Source organism: Dermacentor variabilis, chromosome 8, assembly GCF_050947875.1.
Source record: "Dermacentor variabilis isolate Ectoservices chromosome 8, ASM5094787v1, whole genome shotgun sequence".
Lineage (NCBI taxonomy): Eukaryota > Metazoa > Arthropoda > Arachnida > Ixodida > Ixodidae > Dermacentor > Dermacentor variabilis.
In genome coordinates this window covers 153708986-153725985 of record NC_134575.1, presented here as the reverse complement: position 1 = coordinate 153725985, position 17000 = coordinate 153708986, and the positions used below count along the sequence as shown (strand labels likewise).

At 49.2% G+C, this 17000-nt stretch overlaps 1 protein-coding gene across 8 annotated transcripts in view; it reads left to right on the top strand.

Moving 5' to 3' along the window:
• LOC142590678 (phenoloxidase-activating factor 2-like) overlaps positions 1 to 17000 on the top strand; it is a 281393-nt gene that overhangs the window by 159460 nt on the left and 104933 nt on the right. For 2 of the 8 annotated variants that reach the window (XM_075703091.1, XM_075703087.1), the window contains exon 1: positions 2514 to 2569. The exons of 4 other annotated variants lie outside the window; for them this stretch is intronic. In XM_075703091.1, coding sequence (XP_075559206.1) covers positions 2529 to 2569 — 41 coding nt within the window. In that variant the 5' untranslated portion in view covers positions 2514 to 2528. Of the gene's footprint in view, positions 1 to 2513; positions 2570 to 14505; positions 14655 to 17000 lie in introns of those variants that run through there. 2 more of the 8 variants (XM_075703092.1, XM_075703088.1) reach the window with 1 other exon arrangement.

Below are 17000 nucleotides of genomic sequence, written 5' to 3'. Positions count from 1 at the left end.
TTGGAACTACAACGCAAGAATGGACAGCATCAGACCACCGGATCAACTGCGCATCAACGGAGACGGTGGTAAGAGCTGGAGCATCTTCAAACAAAAGTTAGAAATTTTTTGGCAAGCAACTTCGTGCACCGAAAAGCAAAGATCCAGCGCAGTGAAAACAGCACAGTTTCTCTGCTTGGCGGGTGAAGACGCTTTGGAAGTCTTCAATAATTTTACTTTTTCCGGGGGAAGAAGCAAAGAGGACTATGACACGGTGGTCGCCAAGTTTGAGTCATGCTGCGTCGACCAGCAAAACGACGTGCATGAAAGCTACATCTTTCGCACTCGCCTTCAAGCTGAACGCGAATCCTTCAAGCAGTCATTACGGGACCTGAAGAAACAAGCCAGGTACTCCAACTTCGGCAACATGGTAGACGACATGGTGCACGACAAAGTCGTTTTCGGCACGAACTCCCCCAAGCTTCGGGAGAAGATGTTAAGGGACACAAAGCTGACGTTGGAAAAAGATGTCATGATATGCGAGATGGCAGAGACTGCAGCCCGTCAGGGCGAAGTTTGGAACACGCGAAAGGACGAGACTGAAGTGGATGCGATTAGTTCGAGCAGGCAAACGCCGAATGTACCGAAGCATCCTCAACGGGATAACAGATGTACTCGCTGCGGCCGAATACACGCCCCACGCCGTTGCCCAGCGTATGGGAAAACATGCCACACATGCCAGGAGCTCAACCACTTCGCATCTTGTTGCAGATCAACAGGCGTAAACGAGATTCAGCATGAAGACAACTTCGAAGTGCTAAACGTCGCTGTTGGAACCATGAACAACAATTGCGATTGGCGGGTGAAGGCGAACATTCGCGGCCGAGAAGTTTTGTTCAAAGTCGACACCGGCTCACAAGCAAACATCATACCCCTGTCAGTGTAGCGCAAGCTGCGCATTGCTGCATTGATGCCGTCTGGTGCGACACTCCGCTCGTATAACGGTGGGCTCATCAAACGTTGCGGCATGGTTGCAACAAAAGTAATAGTGGGAGACTTTGATGTAGCCGCTGACTTTTTCGTGGTAAAAAGAACCACCAAGCGATCCTGGGACTCGAGACAAGCGAGCGATTGGGCCGGATCCAACAAGCGGTAGAGGCAGTCACTACAACAGCGGGAGACGTATAGCCCAGCAGTTTTCTCGACTGTTCAACGGAACTGGATGTCTTCAGCGAAAACACAGAATAATACTCCGCAAGCACGCCGTACCTGTCGTCTGGTCGGCGCGAAGAGTGCCCATGTCACTTCAGCAGCCGCTGCGTGCCGAATTGGACAGAATGGAACAAGAAGGCATCGTACGGAAAATGAGCAACCTGATCAACTGGGTAAGCCCATTAGATACCGTGCCCAAAAAAGACGACCAGTTGAGAGTATGTCTTGACTCTAGGCGAATTAATGACAGCCTGAAGCGCGAACATTATCGGATGCCTCGTCGAGAGGACATTGAGGTGGAGCTGACAGGTGCAACATTTTTTTCCCGTCTGGACGCGAAAGCTGGGTTCCATAGAATTCCGTTAGATGAGGAGTCGTCTAAAATATGCACGTTTGCAACGCCCTTTGGACATTATCGTTTTCTGCGGCTCCATTTCAGAATTGCGTCGGCCAGCGAAGTGTTCCAGAAAGCCCTGAATCAGATATTGGATGGCCTTCCAGGTGTGCGCGTTACGTCGATGATGTACTCATTTGGGGCACAACTAGGGCAGAGCATGAGGAAAGGCTGCGAAGTGTTCCTTCCGCGGCTGAAGGGGCAGGCTTAACGTTCAAAGCGGCAAAATGTCAGTTATGCGTTGAAGAAATCGCATTCTTAGGCGACAATATTAACAGCAGAGTCATAGGACTAAACCCCGCTCTAGTGAAGAGCCTTGTTGAAATGCCATAACTGAAAAATAAACAAGCAGTGCAAAGAATGCTTGGCGTTATGAACTACTTCAGCAAATACCTGCGAGCAATAGATCAGCGAACAACTGCGTTGCGGTCCCTTATCAAGCAGGACGTGCTGTTTGAGTGGACACCTAATCACGAGAGGGACTGGCAGGAAATTTGCAAAGCATTGACCGAAGCACCGTTCATGGCAATATTTTATCCAACCAAAGAAACAAAAGTGACGTCAGACGCCTCAAAAGCTGGCGTAGGATCAGCCCTGCTTCAGCGTCAGGGTGCCGCCTTCAGGCCGGTGGCATATGCGTCACGAATCTTGACGGAAACCGAACAGCGATATTCGCAAATCGAGAAAGAAGCCATTGCCTACGGATGCGAGAAATTTCATCACTTTGTGTACAGCCATCCGGTTCTCTTGGAATGTGACCACCGGCCGCTAATGGATATCGCGAAAAAAGCAATTGGGGATATGCGGCCCAGAGTTCAGCGTTTCTTTTTGCGACTACTAAAGTAGAACTACGCACTATCATACGTTCCAGGCAAACAGATGGACCTCGCCGATATGCTGTCATGGTCGCCGATCCTTGAGAGCAACGCCACGGTGGACACGGATGACGTTGAAGTGCACGCCATCAAGATACTGTCGGCAACCGTGAGTGAAACAATGACGCACCTTCTGCGCGAGACTTCGGCGGATCCTTATCTGCAGGTTGCTAAAGAACGCATTTCGACTGGCAAGCCCATAGAAGGTCTTCTAAGTCTGTTGCATCGGAGCTGTCAGTGGTAAACGGCATACTCATGAAAGGCACTAAAGTGACAATTTCCACGAGCATGCGTGCTAAGACATGAAAGCGCATTCATGCAGAACATCTTGGTATGGCTAAGAGCGAAGCAAGAGCTAGGCAACTTGTTTACTGGCCTGGTATAAATGCTGACATAGAAGCATGGAACCAGAAATGTGAATTCAGCAGAAAGCATGCTTACAGTCAACCCGCAGAACCACTAATGCTTCGTTCAACACCGACTCAAGACTGGCAGCGACTTGGTGTCGATATATTTCAGTACGGAGGAAAGTATTATTTGTGCGCTTATGACGCGATGTCAAACTTTCCAGACGTCGAGAAGTTGCCCGATCTCAGTGCGTGTACTGCCATCGAAAGACTTGGCGCAATGTTTTCAAGATATGGCACACCATCAGTAGTTTGCATCATTATGGGACCGCCATTTTCTTCCCGCGAGTTTGAACGCTTTTCGAAACTGCATGACTTTAAGCACTTGACATCTAGCCCATAATTTCCGTGCTCCAATGGAAATCGGAAAAGGGCGTACAGGTGACCAAATCATTCATAAAAAGACAAGCGAAGGAAATGAGGATTTTTGGTTTGGCGTATTAAATTACAGAACAAGTCCTTTGGAAGACGGCTGGTCGCCTGGAGAGCTACTTCAAGGAAGGAGCCTTCGCACCCCCTCGCCAGACTTCCGCCCGCACCCGATCACCCAGGTCAGCAAGCACTAGCAGTCACAACGCTACTGCCGGAACCTGCTACCCCTTGAAGAATGTGATGTCGTGCGCATAAGAAGGTCCTCATGGGCAAGAAAAGGTCAGGTGATCGCACCGGCTGGACCGCGGTCCTATCTAGTTCAAGCCGATTACAGCGTTCTGCAGCGCAAGCAGCAGCACTTGCTCGCGACCAGGGAGCGATTAGCTTCATGCTCATCGGATGACAGCAACTCCGCTGAGAACCAACTGAAACCCAGCATGTCCCATCATCGCCACAGGACCCTGCAGCCACTGGTGATGGCACAGCCTTCACTGCCAAGGTGGTCCACGCGACCCACAAGGCCACCCATGCGGTTAGCCTTTCAATAAATTACCGATGGCCGATAACAAACATTAAAAGGCGGGGATGTATCATATCAGGTATCAGTACTTGCCTGTTGTCAACCGCCGGTTCAGTGCCACGTGCTCCATTTCCGTCTCCGTTGTTAACTCCTACCTTCTCTCCCCACGGCCCTATAAATGTACGGACCGCAATAAGCATGCATTCATTATTTCCTTAGTTCGTGCCGTTCATCGTCACGATACACTCCATAGGAACCTTCTCCGGTTGTACGGCGCACTTGCACCCTTAGCTAAGCATGGGGCGTACGGAATTTGAAATCCACGTATATAAAATGGAATGACGACATCTTTCTACAGAAAGAGGGTGTGTATAAGTTCGTCTATAGCCCCTGTCTTAAGCTACATCTTTTTAGCTCCAACAGACAGCTAGTTAAAGCAGTGCTTAGCAAAGACAAATGTGATGCAAATCTTTAGATTTGTGGATGACTTTTTAGTGTTGTTAGATTGTGACAGTGCGGAACTGGAGACGCAGTCATCATTAGTATTGTCAGACTTTCAAACAGCCTTGCACCCTCTAACCCTTACTCGCGAGCTTCCGGCCGATAACAGTTTAAGATATATAGATTTGCAGGTTACTTTCTCATCGTGTCTTGTATGGAGGCAGTTCAAACCAAGGGCTATCAAACTCATCCTCTCCTACCATTCAGCTCACTCACAAGTAATAAAAAGAGTCATCATTCAATCATGTCTAACCAACGCTCTTAACAAGTCATGTGTACATCTAGGGTGGTTGCTTGGGCTATAGTTGGTAATTCATGATCAAAAATAACGTACAGCGCGAAGGACAAGGACAGCGATAGACGACGAGTCAGCGCTGTGTATGTCGTCTATCGCTGTCCTTGTCCTTCACGCTGTACGTTATTTTTGATCATGCGTACATCGGCTGCAACGCAGTTTTATTGTGAGGTCAGCCGCCTCAAAGGGGCAAGTTATCCTCACCATGTGATCACATCTGTTGCAGAAAAAATGCTCAGGTAGTTGAAGGAGCCTAACCAGGGTCGAGCAGGCTCTTCAGAAACAGGTGTGCTATCATTCCATATGTTCACGGCGTATCTGACAATCTGAAAAAAAAAGTAGGCAAGCGAGCTCGTGTTCGGGTTTTATTTTCCGCTCCGAACCGTCTTGGTTTGATGTGTGCCAAGGTGAACGCAGGTCATCGGGAAAATAAACAGGTGTGCGCCGAAAAACATGGCCAGAAGCATGTCGGATGTGTGAAGAAAGTAGTTTTTTCGTTTCCGTTGTCGTGTGGTTCATCATATGTAGGCCAAACGGGCAGATGTCTGAATGATAGATTGCATGAGTGTCGCTATAAGATGGAAAACCAGCTCTCCGGTCACACAAGTGCGCATTGTAAGGCTCGCAAGTGCATTCCAGATTTGGATAGAACCTGTGTTTTGGACAGAGGTGATGATCAGCTGACAAGGGAGGTATTGGAAGCGCTTGAGATGAGAAAGCGTGGTGATGATTGCATCAGTGAAGGCTCAGTTTCCCTTTCGACAAAGGAACTGGCGTATCTTGTGAGAGGCACTTAGATGTTGTTCTGTATTGTGGTTTCCTTGTGCGATGCAGATGACGGGCCTCTTTCTTCTTGCCATTTTGATCCTTGACAGCAGGTATTTATTCCTTTGTCAAGAAATAAAACGCTCAGTTGTTAGTGCGCCCACGTGGATGTCTCGTGTCTGCTCCCTTCGTCCGTTGTTTTATTTGGAGTCTTCGCTGTAAACGATTGATGTGGGCATAGACACATCGTCTGCAAAATATAAACGGTGAATATAGCTTAGAATTATTCTAACCAATTTTAAAGTGCGCGTGCGCGCAGCCAACCGCGAAACATAGCACCTCGCGACATCGACATTAAGGGAGGGATGTAAACAAGCTAGAAAACGCTACGTCACCAATTTGCGCTGTCATCGGGGCGGGCCCTCCGACAAGGTTTCTCGCCACTCTAATGGCTCCGATGTTCTTTTTTTCGCCGCTGACGGCAGCGCGGAAAATCAGCTAAAATTTATTTCCGACAAGAAATAACTCAGAGTAAAGTGACCTCGAAAGTGTGCATGTCCTGAAACGCTGCACGAAATAGTAAACCGTTGGCACGATTTTGACTCGCAAGCGGTCAGCGCAGCCGCCGCAGCAATCGTCTCTGCGAAGCGGCTCGCCTGGCTAACGTGTTTTCTCATCCCTACCAACGGTGTCAGGAAAACTAATATTATTGTCATTTATGAGCGATATAAATGTACAGACTTTGTTTGTGTTGACGGATATAGGTGCTTTATTTCGAGCTACGGACGGATCGCATGTGCCGTCGGCCTCGGATCCGACGGTCAACGATCTAGGCCTATGCCGTTTCCTAGCGATTGCCAGCTCGCCTGGCTTGTGCTCCGGTTGGCATGTAGCACCCCGTGCAAAAAGGATGCTCGACCACCATGCCTCATCGAAACGAAGGGTGAATTCCCAATTTGTTGTGGTTGTCTCGAGGAGTTGCCGGTCTGGCTGGCATCCCGCAGGGCTTACAGGCCCCTTTGTGTGTGTGCGACTTTAGAAACACCCTTTCCTCGAACTGTCAAGCTCTACAGGAGAGACCGCTTCAGCCGCCCTTCCGCCACTAGACGCGTTTCCCCGAACCAACGTCGACCTGCGGGTTGCCCCTGCGGAGGCGGGCTCGTGAAAGGTCACCGGGTGCAGGGGTGCCGTCGCCAAGCACCGTGGAACTCAGTGCATATCACGTGACGTTGATGTGTGCAAGATCTCGCCTACGACTTTGGTGGGCCTACTTAAAGGGCCCCGCTATATACTTTTTTTTAACTTAATTCTCTTCTCGTATTATTTCACGATCCATTAAATAAACCGTGCAAGTTTCGCACTAGAAATCGTCTCGTCCTTGCCTGGTTGCCTTGGTCTACCGGAGGGCTGAAGCCCGCCGACAGCGCCACGCTACCCAATAGTAACGTCGGTCGAGCTTCGATAAGCAGGCGTCGCAGTAACTCGGCAGCGGTGAGATACGCTACCCTGGATAACGCAACACTTGCTCGTTCGCTACCGTCGGCGTCGACGAGCGGCAGAAGTGATCCGAGTTCGTGCGCGCCACTGGACGCTTAGAAAGGACCCCGTCGAAGAGCAGCCAGATTTGCTCATTTCGAGCATGCCTGTTGTAAACAAAACACACCATGCTTAGAGCAGTCTGATTATCTTCTGCCAAGACTGCGTAACCCCAAGCCTGATGCTGTGCTGACTTTTACCCCACCTTGTGTCCTGCTTCGGAATATGCTTCATTCTCAAAGCGCCCTCTACGAATCCTTCCTGCTACTTGTAGCAGTGTGTATGCATATTGATAGCTGTTGCTGGCCGCACTTTCCGAGTCTTTGATTTGCAGTGGATCCAATCAAAAGTAGTTGGCCACGTCTACTACGGCGGCGACTCCCGCCTACAGGAAATAGTCACCGCTGGAGGACTGAAACGGAGGCGATGATGACGGCGAGGACATCGCAAAGCCCGTGCAGACGTAGCAGGCGAACTAGCAACACGAAGCTCGCCCGTCGGCGAGCGCGCAGGCCTGCGTACGTCACAATTTTGTGCGATCAGGGGCCCAGCAGTGTTTACATTCCTTCCATGGCCATCTCCTTGCTCTCTGAAACCGAAACTTGGACTGGCCGCTACAAACAAGATTCCAAGTAATTACCTGTCGTGCTCTTGAGCAAATGATGTTTCGTGCCGTGATTACAGGGTCATTAGCTACTTATTGCCGTGGAAAAACCAAGATGGAAAATTTTTTTGTTAGTACTCTTTTAAAGGGCGACCCCGGCGATTTTTCGATGTCCACTGAGCTTAATAAAATTCTGAATATACGTTCACATTTGCACTATAATTATCTGTGCCAAATAATATGGCTGCAAGTCGTTTAGGTTTCCTGAAAATGAATTTTCAAGATTGGTTGCGTTCTCTGCTCATGATTTTTTATTGGCCACCCTGTGCTTCTGACGTCAGAGACTACACCGCCACTGTCGCGGAAATCGCCGCTGTTCAGTTCGGAAAATCTGAGAAAGATTCTCGTGTTGTCGGGAGACATCATCAGCTTCGCTTCTCTGGTGTTAGCGACACCTGTACTGCGTGTTCAGCACGCGTTAGACGTGTTTACATTATGGCAGTCTAGGTTCAGATGTCATCGACTCATCGGGACGTCACGCAAAGCAGCTAGCTGTCTGAGTTTCAGTATCTCGTTTTTTGATTAATTGAAAGTATTGTTGAATTTCTAAGCAAATTGAACAACCCAGCGGTGACAGGACTGTGAGTGCCATTTGAAAATGACAATATCCTTATATGGTTATAAAAACGCCGGAGTTGCCCTTTAAGAGGTTTTTTTCGTTGTTGTGAATCGGCACATTGCCGCTGGCACTTACATAGTTACCCAAGTTGGCGTCAACGACGTTCATTGAAGAGCGGCACACGCATACTGGCACATACCTAAGTTGGCACCACAGATGGTCATTGAAGACCAGCACAGACCGTTTAGCACATACCCAGTGTGCGTCAAATAGTTTCCTCGTGAACTGGTACCTACTCAGTCCTGCGTCGTCTACAGTGGATCATGTCGGCGCGAAAGAGGTTCCTTGAAGAGCGGCACGAACGCACACAGTGGCACATACTCAGTGATCTAAGTAATCGGATGGTTGGTTTCGAATATTCTTACCTAGTTAGTGCAAACTGCATGACATCTGCCAAACCTCTGTGCGTTTCAATTTTGGCGTCCTTGAGCCTCAGCCGAGAAGCACATATTTCACTTTAATTTTACAGAAGCGCCAGGCAACTCTGCGCTTTTACTATGAACGATACCGTGATGCACCACTTCCGTTCTCCAAATGGATTATATCCTGGCATTCTTTTTTCTGTAGCCACAATCCAGCAGCTTTTACAAGATTAAAAGAAACTTAAACACGCACAGTTAGTAACATGCGTCAACGGAGGCACGCTGAACATCACCAGCAGGCTCCACTACCGGCTGTGAAAAAGCGCCACCACAGCTTTATTTTGCACTTGTTGGGAGAGGGCAATTTCGCTTCACTGAAAGGAAGCTCTACGCTCAACAACACTGTGCCCACCGGGGGCAAGGAACTACATCTTCGCGGAAAAAGCGCGCCGTTTCGCACAAGCCATTACACGCCGAAAGTCCAAACAGCTATCGTATTGTCACATCCAAACAAATTAAGCGGCCCCGCAATGTACTTCACCGTTTCTTGCCATTTCGTTCTCACACATGTTCCAAATTAATCGTTCAAATTTTGCAACAGAATATCCTATAGACGCGCATAGAATATAAGCGCAAAGCCACATCTTCAAGGCGGTGATGGTTAGATTCGCTTTTAAATGCGTAAGCATTTCTATGGTTACCGAATGAGAAAAACCGTCCGCCCGTGCGTTACGTAAGCCGAACGCTTGTAAGATAGGGCCTGCCGCAGCAAGCGAATTCACATTCGCGCAACCTCTCGCTTCAACGCAAACTAAGCGGCGAGAATGCAGCGCACACGAAACTATCAGCAGTTGGCGCTCTCTGTGTCCATCGCCGATCGCTTTCGAGATAGGGCCTGCCGCAGCAAGCGAATTCACATTCGCGCAACCTCTCGCTTCAACTCAAACTAAGCGGCGAAAATGCAGCGCACACGAAACTATCAGCAGTTAGCACTCTCTGTGTCATTCGCAGATCAGCTTCAAGATGGGCCCTGCCGCAGCAAGCGAATTCACATTTGCGCTGCCTCTCGCTTCAACGCAAACAAAGAGGCGAAAATGCAGCGTACACGAAACTATCAGCAGTTGGCGCTCTCCGTGTCCATCGCAGATCAGTTTCATGATGGGGCCTGTAGCTGCAAGTGAATTCACATTTGTGCTGCCTCTCGCTTCAACGCAAACTAAGCGGCGAGAATGCAGCGTTCACGAAACTATCAGCAGTTGGCGCTCTCTGTGTCCATCGCAGATAAGTTTCAAGATGGGGCCTGTAGCAGCAAGCGAATTCACATTTGTGCTGCCTCTCGCTTCAAGGGAAAACTAAGCGGCGAAAATGCAGCGTACACGAAACTATAAGCAGTTGGCGCCCTCTGTGTCCATCGCAGATCGCTTTCAAGATCGGGCCTGCCGCAGCAAGCGAATTCACTTTTTTGCTGCCTCTCGCTTCAACGCAAACTAAGCGGCGAAAATGCAGCCTACACGAAACTATCAGCAGTTAGCACTCTCTGTGTCATTCGCAGATCAGCTCCAAGATGGGGCCTGCCGCAGCAAGCGAATACACATTTGTGCTGCCTCTCGCTTCAACGCAAACAAACAGGCGAAAATGCAGCGTACACGAAACTATCAGCAGTTGGCGCTCTCTGTGTCCATTGCAGATCAGTTTCATGATGGGGCCTGTAGCTGCAAGCGAATTCACATTTGTGCTGCCTGTCGCTTCAACGCAAACTTAGCGGCGAGAATGCAGCGTACAAGAAACTATCAGCAGTTGGCGCTCTCTGTGTCCATCGCAGATCAGTTTCAAAATGGGGCCTGCCACAGCAAGCGAATTCACATTTGCGATGCCTCTCGCTTCAACGCAAACTAAGCGGCGAAAATGCAGCGTACACGAAACTATCAGCAGTTAGCACTCTCTGTGTCCATCGCAGATCAGCTTCAAGATGGGGCCTGCCGCAGCAACAAGCGAATTCACATTTGTGCTGCCTCTCGCTACAACGCAAACTAAGTGGCGAAAATGCAGCGTACACGAAACTGTCAGCAGTTGGCGCTCACTGTGTCCATCGCAGATCAGTTTCATGATGGGGCCTGTAGCAGCAAGCGAATTCACATTTGTGCTGCCTCTCGCTTCAACGCAAACTAAGCGGTGAGAATGCAGCGTACACGAAACTGTCAGCAGTTGGCGCTCACTGTGTCCATCGCAAATCAGTTTCATGATGGGGCCTGTAGCAGCAAGCGAATTCACATTTGTGCTGCCTCTCGCTTCAACGCAAACTAAGCGGTGAGAATGCAGCGTTCACGAAACTATCAGCAGTTGGCGCTCTCTGTGTCCATCGCAGATAAGTTTCAAGATGGGGCCTGTAGCAGCAAGCGAATTCACATTTGTGCTGCCTCTCGCTTCAAGGCAAACTAAGCGGCGAAAATGCAGCGTACACGAAACTATAAGCAGTTGGCGCCCTCTGTGTCCATCGCAGATCGCTTTCAAGATCGGGCCTGCCGGAGCAAGCGAATTCACTTTTTTGCTGCCTCTCGCTTCAACGCAAACTAAGCCGCGAAAATGCAGCCTACACGAAACTATCAGCAGTTAGCACTCTCTGTGTCATTCGCAGATCAGCTTCAAGATGGGGCCTGCCGCAGCAAGCGAATTCACATTTGTGCTGCCTCTCGCTTCAACGCAAACAAAGAGGCGAAAATGCAGCGTACACGAAACTATCAGCAGTTGGCGCTCTCTGTGTCCATCGCAGATCAGTTTCATGATGGGGCCTGTAGCTGCAAGTGAATTCACATTTGTGCTGCCTGTCGCTTCAACGCAAATTTAGCGGCGAGAATGCAGCGTACAAGAAACTTTTAGCGGTTGGCGCTATCTGTGTTCATCGCAGATCAGTTTCAAGATGGGGCCTGTAGCAGCAAGCGGATTCACATTTGTGCTGCCTCTCGCTTCAATGCAAACTAAGCGGTGAGAATGCAGCGTTCACGAAACTATCAGCAGTTGGCGCTCTCTGTGTCCATCGCAGATAAGTTTCAAAATGGGGCCTGTAGCAGCAAGCGAATTCACATTTGTGCTGCCTCTCGCTTCAACGCAAACTAAGCGGCGAGAATGCAGCGTACACGAAACTATCAGCAGATGGCGCTCTCTATGTCCATGGCAGATCAGTTTCATGTGGGGCCTGTAGCAGCAAGCGAATTTACATTTGTGCTGCCTCTAGTTTCAACGCAAGCTAAGCGCCGAGAATGCAGCGTTCACGAAACTATCAGCAGTTGGCGCTCTCTGTGTCCATCGCCGATCGCTTTCCAGATGGGGCCTGCCGCAGCAAGCGAATTCACATTTGTGCTGCCTCTCGCTTCAACGCAAACTAAGCGGCGAGAATGCAGCGCACACGAAACTATCAGCAGTTGGCGCTCTCTGTGTCCATCGCAGATAAGTTTCAAGATGGGGCCTGTAGCAGCAAGCGAATTCACATTCGTGCTGCCTCTCGCTTCAGCGCAAACTAAGCGGCGAGAATGCAGCGTACACGAAACTATCAGCAGTTGGCGCTATCTGTGTCCATCGCAGATCAGTTTCAAGATGGGGCCTGTAGCAGCAAGCGAATTCACATTTGTGCTGCCTCCGCTTCAACGCAAACTAAGCGGCGAGAACGCAGCGTACACGAAACTATCAGCAGGTGGCGCTCTCTGTGTCCATCGCAGATCAGTTTGAAGGTGGGGCCTGTAGCAGCAAGCGAATTCACATTTGTGCTGCCTCTCGCTTCAACGCAAACTAAGCGGCGAGAATGCAGCGTGCACGAAACTATCAGCAGATGGCGCTATCTGTGTCCATCGCAGATCAGTTTCAAGATGGGGCCTGTAGCAGCAAGCGAATTCACATTTGTGCTGCCTCCGCTTCAACGCAAACTAAGCGCCGAGAATGCAGCGTACACGAAACTATCAGCAGGTGGCGCTCTCTGTGTCCATCGCAGATCAGTTTGAAGGTGGGGCCTGTAGCAGCAAGCGAATTCACATTTGTGCTGCCTCCGCTTCAACGCAAACTAAGCGGCGAGAACGCAGCGTACACGAAACTATCAGCAGTTGGCGCTCCCTGTGTCCATCGCAGATCAGTTTCAAGGTGGGGCCTGTAGCAGCAAGCGAATTCACATTTGTGCTGCCTCTCGCTTCAACGCAAACTAAGCGGCGAGAATGGAGTGTACACGAAACTATCAGCAGTTCGTGCTCTCTGTCTCCATCGCAGATTGCTTTCAAGATGGGGCCGGCCGTAGCAAGCGAATTCAGGCTCGGCGCTGCCTTGACTCATCTGATGCAGAACCACAATGAGGGTGACGACTTCTTGTCTGCTATTGGGAAGGTGGATGAGTCATGGTGGCGCTAATAGGTGTCTCAACCAGGACGGCAAAACTCACAGTGGAAACATTTGAATTCAGCACCCCCAAAAATGCTAAGGCTCTCATTACCACCGGAAAGGTGTTGAATTGTCCTTTTCCTTCGTCAGGAGTCATTACTGAACGAATTTGCTAAACCTGGAGAGATTATCAATCGTTTTGGATATTGCGAAATGCCGGATCGACTGCCTGTCAATCAAGAACACACGACATGGAAAATTGAGGAGTGGGGTCATCTTGGTCCACGACAATCCCGGACCATCTCCACGACATCCTCAAGTCACTGATGTGGTAAATACAAAACTGGCAAAGTTTAAGTGGGAAAAGCTGGAAAATCTGCCATACAGCCGTGACCCGTCGGCCTGCGACTTCAACATTGTGGAGCATCAGAAAAAAACAGCTTAAGGCAACCAGATTAGTGTCCTACGATAACGTGAAACAGGCAGTTAGTCTTTTTGACGGAGCAACCCAAGGTATTTTACGAGACGGGAATCAAGCGACACGTTAGTCAGTGAGACAAATGTATAAATGATCAATTAAGGCTTCCTTTAAATAAAGTAACCTGATTATCATATATTCACATCGGGCTTTCATTTGACTCGCCCTCGTATATTGTGAATTATTCCTGCTTTTTACACGTGCTCTCTGTTGTGACTTTACTTTCGGTGCAATTATTCACAATGCACGACCGGTGACAGCTGCTCCGGCGCAATACATTGTAGCAAAGGACAGCGTCATTGAGATTTTCCCCTGGTCGTTTCATATGTACAAAAATATAAGCAAGGTTCTTTAATGACAAAATTTCATTGAAATATTTGTCCTCCACTTGTTCATTTCGTGACCTTTACACTTTTCATGTCAGCGGCATGCGCTACTTTGCTGGTTTCAAACTGATATAGTTCTTAAGCTTGTGCGATATTTTCTTTAGGTATTAAATAGACAAAAGCATAGAAGCATTGATATCAGTTATATCGGGCACAACTTTTGGGACATGCGAGGATGACATTTTATGAAAACATACACATTCTACTTGTCTTGACAGTGCGTAGCTTTCAAGAATTCGTTTGCAGCATCTTTGGCAATGGAATTGCAGTTACTATTTATTTATTTGATCCATCGACGAATTCTATAAGTAGGAGGTCGAGCAGCAATGTAAGCCCCCCCCCCCCCCCCACCAGCAAAATTTTTGGCTACGCCGCTGGTAGCTAGTCTCAAATTTTTCGCTACTGTTGCCAAAACTGGACAGCATTTTTCGCCGGGCTGTAGAAAAGCCAAAGGCAGACCGGGAAGACGTGACGCGTGCAGAGACGTGTACTAATCTCGATTACAAACCGAGAGCATCTGTGTCGTCGCCGAGTGGCGGCCAGCAACGGCGCGACACGTGCTGGTCAGGCGTTTCCTGGAAAGCGACTGGTGTGCGCAGAGCGGGCTTCGACCGGCGCCACGAAGGTTGCGTACTGCGGCCGGCCGTGATGTTCAGACCCTTTCGCCGACACTTTCTGCGCGACCAGGCCGACTCGTCAGGTGAAGGCCGTGGGGTGGCGTCACGTGCACCCTTCCCCTCGCCGCCGGCTTGGAACCGGCCTTGCCACTTATTTAAACAGCCGCCAGCGCGCCGACTCTTTTCTTGCTGCTGTCGCTGCCGGTGCACGTGTGTTTCCTTGCTGCGGGCTCGGTTGTCTGCGGCATTTTCCGGTCAAAAGCCGCCTCTTCTGCTTGCCGGGGGCTTCGGCGTCGCAAGTGTCTGCAGCAAGGTACGTCGCCTGTCGGGGGCGTGGCTTCCTCGGCGCCCGCTGCATATTGAGCTGGGCTCCAAACGAACCGTGTATTTCCGCACGGAGTAGTTGACTTAGGTTGGAGTTGTTGGTGTGGTACAACTTTACGACACGGGACCCAAGAGTGACACACATGGCGCTAGCATTCGACGGGTTTATTATGAAAGCGTTCACGTACTCATCCCTCGGTGCATAATAGAACAAGTGCTCGGGTCATACTAACGTCTATCGCTGCATATGTGGGACAGATCTTGTAACAAAACATTTATACAATGCGCCAAAATGATTTTCTCGATAAGAATACACATTATTTGTTAATGCAAGCGTCACCGTAGGTGGCTACGTGTTGTGCTTCAATGATTAGCCTGGTCAACTCGTTGACACTTTTGCCCAGAATCGCTGTTTGGGTAAAGAGGGGTCGGTAGGTGAATTTCTTGCAGTGAAGCTCAAGAAAACCATCAGACTGCTTCTTGCTTACTTTGCCTAAATGTTCACGTAGCCTATCGTTGAGGCCAAGCTGGCCGATGTAGCCAGCTCCGTATGTCGTCGTAATGTGCTAAATGATGCCAGTTTTACACTCGACAAACCTTTCGCTGTGTTTATTTCCACAGCTCGTTTACTTATTGCGACCTGGTCTTCCTGCAAAGACTGCTTAGCTTGTTTGTGGCTGAAAACGCAACACTTATGTTACTACAGTGTTCAATTTTCTTGAGGCGGTGCGACAGTCGATGAATGTATCACTGCTGACGTTCTCTCTATTGGGACATGTCGTTTCTTTGAACTGAATCTGCTTTAGCAGTACTTCCGCTACCGATACAGTCATACGATTTGAATGACCAGCCGCAAATGCGTTTCGATTGTTGCGTGAAACTAGCGTTGACCAGAAGTTGCCATATTTTTTTTTAAGGCATGACTTAAGCACGTCTTCACAATTCCCCTGTGGATAAGTTTAGAGTGCGCTGGCCAGACTGCCAGACGCCTCAAAGATAGGCTGCGTGAGCACAAAAGCAAAGTAAGGAAGATTTTGCTCGATGGTTTTCTTGCACTTTACTGCAAGAAATGCACCTGCCGGTCCGTCGTTAGTGACAGTGGTTCTCGGTAAGAGCACGAACGAGTTGACCAGGTTAATTGCAACATATAGTCATCTATGGTGACTCTAGCATCAGCAAACTATCAATCTTATTATATGGCATGAACATTTATCGCATGGTAGGTCCCGCTAATGTCGCGATAAACATTGCTAAGATTATAAAGTTCACACCCTTGCGGCTTATCTTGTTCGATAGCAATAATTGTCATCTGCCTTGATTGCCTTTTCTTTCTTGAAAACTCAGCGTTCGCCAGTTTCCTGTCGAGAACGCTGTGTCATGCTCTGTGACCGCGCAGGCCGTAACTTGAAGTACCGGGCTCGCACAGTTAAGGAAATGTGGGCTAGACGGATGACGGTAATTGTGAGACAATACACGTCCTAAAGGATGTATACCTTTTATTTATCAGTACTATGCTCCGAGAAAAAAATGTATTACGCCCCTATATTTGATGGTATACATAAGTACGCATTGATTCCGCAAATAGAATCGTTGTTATAAAGATAGCACCATGTACTATCGTGAGGAATGAGGGAGCGTGCGAACGCGTGGCAAACAGCCTCGAACGTACCCGACGTGGGTTGAGTCGCGGCGGCCGCTGTCGGAAACAAAGTGGAAAGGGCGCTTCCGGCAACTGTTTGCACTCCCGCCTCGCTAGCGTTGCTACGAATCTGCAGCTTATTGCGTGTCACCGGCCGCTAGCGATGACACCAGTTCATATCATTGCGTGCATGCAGTCGCATCCAATGAGCCATCAAGCTGCGTGACTACTGAGGGATCGGCCGTGACGTAGCCTGACGTCATAGACAGGATTTGCTTATATCTAGGCGGTGTTGGCTGAGCACTTATACGCCTGCATTTATTTTTCGTGATCTTTGCTTCTAAAGTGGACCACGGCTGTCTGTGCCTAGCAGTCACCTGCGTTTCAGCGCCTAACAATGCGGGGAGCACTTTCAAATGTTGGACGAAGTCGTCGAATTGTCAAAGAAAGGTTGCACGCAGTCCAACAATGCTGGCTTCACAGATGGCCAGTTGAATACCGTCGACAGGATAGTCCAAGCATTCCGAGAGGAAGGACGCATTAACGATTGGCCGCACAGGAAGCGACCCGACGCCGCATCGATGGGCCAAGACCTACAAGTTGTTATAACAGTCAATGAGAAGCAATTTCAAAGGTCGAAAGACCTGCGCAATACCCTCCACCTGGCAAATGTGACAGCACGGTACAGCGAAGGTT